Source organism: Apium graveolens, chromosome 8 (assembly GCF_009905375.1).
Source record: "Apium graveolens cultivar Ventura chromosome 8, ASM990537v1, whole genome shotgun sequence".
Taxonomy (NCBI): Eukaryota; Viridiplantae; Streptophyta; class Magnoliopsida; order Apiales; family Apiaceae; genus Apium; species Apium graveolens.
Genome location: NC_133654.1, coordinates 242,969,465 through 242,974,379, shown reverse-complemented (window position 1 = coordinate 242,974,379; position 4,915 = coordinate 242,969,465). Strand labels below are relative to the sequence as shown.

Here is a 4,915-nt window from a genome sequence, read left to right as displayed (position 1 = left end):
TATTATGTTATTCATATTTTGGTACTGCTGAGCGATTATGCTCACCCTTGCTAACTGTTATGTATATCTCGCAGATGCCTAGAAGACCAGTCAGACCGACCCATGTTCCCGCCCCTACTGGACCCGGCTCCTCTGAGGTAGTTTGTATCATGCCATGAGGTCTGAGGAGTTGCTGAATAAAGTTAGTGTGTGTTAGATGTTGAATAAAAAGTTTATAATAGTGAGAACCTGAATTATACTTGAACCTGGATCAGATCTTGGTTTGGGGTCAAGTTAGTATATTTTAATAATAATTCTGTTGTTTATATTTTTGGTAATGGTGTATAGTGACCCCAGGGTTGATGCCGTCACAAATTGGTTCGGAAGCACTATCCAACATCTTATAAAAATCTTTTACTGATGTATTTGGTTCCTCCTCCAAATCCTTCAAATGTCTATTTGCTTCTCCAATATCTCTTAACATATCCATTACGTCGTACATATCAACATCTCTTTGACCAATACTACGCGAACTTGTTCCAGCCTCAACATGTCTCACATTCTTCTCACCATGCAAATCCCACTTAGTATACCACTCCATAATGCCATGTCGATATAAGTCACATGTCACATCATCATAACCTTTCCAATGTTTATTTCCACACTCTTGACATGGACATTTTATGATATCGGAATCATCTTCAACATGTTCACTTGCAAATTTAATAAAACTTGCTACACCTTTCTTATAATCTTCGGATTTATTTTTCCACGCATCAAATCGACTACGACCAATCCAACTACGATCGGATGTCATCTACAGAATTTACACATAATTTAGTAGGTTATAAATGTCAAAAGTAAATTTTTCAAATTTAAAAATTGTAACCTATTTTTACAAAATTTATTAGTAATCATACTAGTGTCCCAAACATAATTAAGAACAAGTAAAATTAACTATTCTATATATACATAAAAATAAAGGATGAAATTAATTTTAACAAGAAAATATGTAGATGTGTAATTCATGAATATTGTGATTAAACATTATGTAACTATTAATAATAAGTTCAATAACTTAAACAATGTAATTAGTGAAAACTCAAAATTATGTAAATTCCATGAATAACATCAAGATCCCCAAATACAATTATATTGCAATCAAGTATTTAAAGATGATTATAATAATAAAACAACAATAATCACATTAAGCTTAATGAAAAGTAAGAAATTATACTTACTTGATGTTATATGAAGCTCCACTAGAATAGAAATTGTGGAAGGAGACAAGAGAATAGAGAAGAAAGGAGGCCACAAGAAAAAAGTGAAACAAATTAGCAGTAGGGTTTCTATTTTGGAAGATTTTAATTTGACTGAATTCGGTGGAATTTATAAATATCACTGATCCCATAACACAGAAAAATATTAAAAAAATAAGGCAAAGTAATTACCGTTAGATGAGTCGAATTTACATATTCAACTGATATAAATACCACGGAATAGGCTATAAATGTGACGGATATTTAATTCCACGGAAGTTTGAATTCTACGGATATAGAAATATGTGGCATTTTGGTCTTTATTTCCACGGATTGAATTCCACAGAAGTTTGATTTTTTTCCTATAATAACTAAGATAAATAAACTCAAAAAATATAAAACTTTTAGCAAGGCTCTTATTTTTCATAACATATTGATCCGTACGGTTGGATCGTTAAGTTTGATTATTTAATATAATAAAATCTAATCGACCAAAACCACCCTGTAAAATCATATTCTAAAACCTATACTTCATTGAAATCATTTGTGCCACTAATTAAAATAAATATGAGCTTGTTTTTTTAACATTTTACATAGATTTTCTGGTGTAAAGCATTTTGGTGCGATAAGTTCGTAGTTTTAATCAAATAAATAATCAAATAAATGATTTTTTTAACTTTTTATATTTACTTTTTACCACTAATATCCATTGATTTTATTAAAATCTACGGATTCTTTTTCAACGGAAGTTTAACTTCCACTGATGTTTGTTGGACGGATATTTAATACTACGGACAATTGTTTGACGGACACTCTTTGCTAAGGAATTCCGTAGAAATAGTAAATTCAACGGATTCTTTTTCAACGGAAGTTTAACTACCACGAATATTTGTTCGACGGATATTTAATACTACGGACATGTGTTTGACGGACACTCTTTGCTACGGAATTCCGTAGAAATAATAAATTCAACGGATTCTTTTTTAACGGAAGTTTAACTACCACGAATATTTGTTCAACGAATATTTAATATTACGGATTTCCGTTGTAAAACTTAATCCCGCGGATGTAATTGCAACGGATGGTTTAATCGACAGAATTCGGTAGAATTAAAATTCCGTGGCAAAAATTCTATGGAAAAACATCACTTTTTCTTGTAGTGAAGAAACCCGTTGCGATTTTTAGAAACTTACTTAAAAATCAATCGGGTCTATATTAGTGGATAATAGATTTGAACGAGATTCTTTGAAAGGTATACATATGCTACTAAAACAGATGAAGTAATTCTAAGTATAGCCTTGTCTTCATTATTATTAGTCCGGGTAATGTCAACAATAATTCATTTTTGTAGAGCAAATTAAGCTACAAGTTTACCACTACTTTATAGCTTGCTAAAATTTCATAAGATATCCTCAATAGCCAGTACTCATGTTGATAGTCATTGGATCTCACATGAGTTCGTAGAACTTGAGACGATTCTCCTTTAGGCGCAGCGAGTACGCAGTTTTCTTGAATTCAGCCCAAGTGAAGGGTTTGTAAAGAGAAGGCTTGTCCGGTGTTATGAACTCCGGCAATGCATTAATCTTTGCATGTAGCGGTGGCCCACTAAAATATCCAAATGACAATCTTGATTTGGTTGGATCATTCACTGCTCTGTGTCTTACACTCCTGAACCTTCCATTCGTCATTACCTTCAATATCACACGCATGTTATACGAACTTGATAATAATCTCGTTAAATAAATAATTTCATTTCCGACATCAACAATAACAGGTACTATACAAAATTTTTTTATATTTACCTGTAGTAGGTCACCGACATTGACAAAGCAGGCAGAGGGATCAGAAGTAACAGGGATCCACACACCATCCTCTAGGGAGATTTGGAGGCCGGAAACAGCGTTGGATCTCAAGATGGTCAAGATCTGAGGATCAGAATGCTCTCCAAACCCAATGCTGTTGCAGTTAAGTTGATGATCATAAGGTGGATAGTGGTTGAATCTGAGAATTAGGTCACTATCAACGGCCCTGACCAGACTGCTGAACACCGAAGAGTCTGCCATTCCCAATCCTTCAGCCATCATTTCCAGTATAGAGCAAGCCAATTTCTTAGCTTCTTCAACATAGTCATTCACAGCTGAGCTGTACACTCAAATTACACCAAAAAGGGTGGACAACATAAATAACAATTTTTAATGAACCGGATTTGACAATCAAACAGAATATAAAGGCCATGTACCCCAAAATGGTCTCAAATTTCAGTTACACATTCTAATGTTGGTAATGATACAATTAAATAAACTAGACAACATGTATTCATATATCAATATCCACGTATTAAAATAATTTAAATTGTCACATCACTTCTGTCATATCATCATTTTAAAACTTTTTTTACTCAATTTAAAATATATTTTCCTCTTACGAGAAATCACTTTTCAACTAATAAAATTTTCCAAAAGTGCCTCTTCTTCAAAAAAAATTGTTTTCTCCAAAGCAAACAAATTTGGAAGTATTTTCCTCCAGTCAAACAACAGCTAGAAAATGATCACAAAATCAAGAAAAGTATTTTTCCAAAAAAGAAATAGTTAGTGTGAAAACACTGAGCAGGCATAACAATCGTAGCCTTAACTAGAGGACAGTTACAAGAGAAATGGATCTACCTTAATTTTAAAATCACAAAAAGGAAGAAGGCAATGCATGCAATATTATTGATACCTGAATTGCACTGGGTCATTGACAGTTGAAACAAACTGGGAGACTTGAGAAATAGAAGCAGGATTAACATTGAGCAACAAATATTCAATCTCTCCAGTATCTCCATTAAACCCTATGTTCTTGCTCCCATAACCCCATGGTTTCGCAGGTCCGGCTGCTTGTTTTTCCACTGCACTTTTACTGAAAAACTTGATGCTTTCATCTTCCATTTTCTTAATACAGTCCTCAGAAACACCATGATTTATCACCTTGAAAAATCCATACTCCTCACAAGCCTTTGTAATCTGTTTACAAATCTCTGATCTTTCGCCAGAAAAATCAATCACTGGAATATTAATTTCTTGATTTTTTTCGAATTTCATGATATCTGGTGAAGGAGTTGCCCAAACCATTTTGTGTACAATGAAAATATGGTAGTAATTTTGAGCACTGATTTTTAGTTATATATTGAGTAACAATACGGCCAGCTGGTTTGTTGGGCCCGCTTCGTAACTGTACAGTGTGTAAATATGTTGTTTCATGGTAGACTATTTATAAAAAGTACGTGGAAAAATTTACAATAGTAATTCTCTACCTACGCCCCCTGTTTATACATGTGAAAGTCAAAGAATATCTTCCTTATTTATTTTTTATTTAAACTAGAGTATCTTTACTTTTTTGAGGTGTATTTAATATGCATACTGTAATTTTTTTAATTCAAATATCTAAAAGTATCCGTTTTGATTCTAGAAACCGTTAAAATAAGAGCCTTTACGGGAAAAATAAATTTAATAGTATCCAATTTTGTAAAATAAAAGTTTTGTAGTGCAAATTTAGCAACAAAAAAAGTTCACTGGTATTCAAAAAGAGGGGATCCTTTATACCCTCTGTTCCTCTTTTTCTCTATTTGTTATATATTATATTGATATATTATTAAAAAATTGTCCATTTATCAATAGAAGAGATTGAAGTGATGTAAT

General features: G+C 32.6%; 1 protein-coding gene across 1 annotated transcript; it reads right to left on the bottom strand.

Moving 5' to 3' along the window:
- Positions 1 to 2,512: 2,512 nt before the first annotated feature.
- On the bottom strand, positions 2,513 to 4,348 carry LOC141678525 (gibberellin 2-beta-dioxygenase 2-like). The gene is made up of 3 exons (XM_074484874.1): positions 3,957 to 4,348; positions 3,041 to 3,380; positions 2,513 to 2,929 (listed from the first exon to the last, which is right to left on the bottom strand). Exons 1-3 carry the CDS (start codon positions 4,346 to 4,348, stop codon positions 2,687 to 2,689), a joined length of 975 nt encoding a protein of 324 aa, XP_074340975.1. The 3' UTR covers positions 2,513 to 2,686.
- Between the last annotated feature and the right edge of the window lie 567 nt (positions 4,349 to 4,915).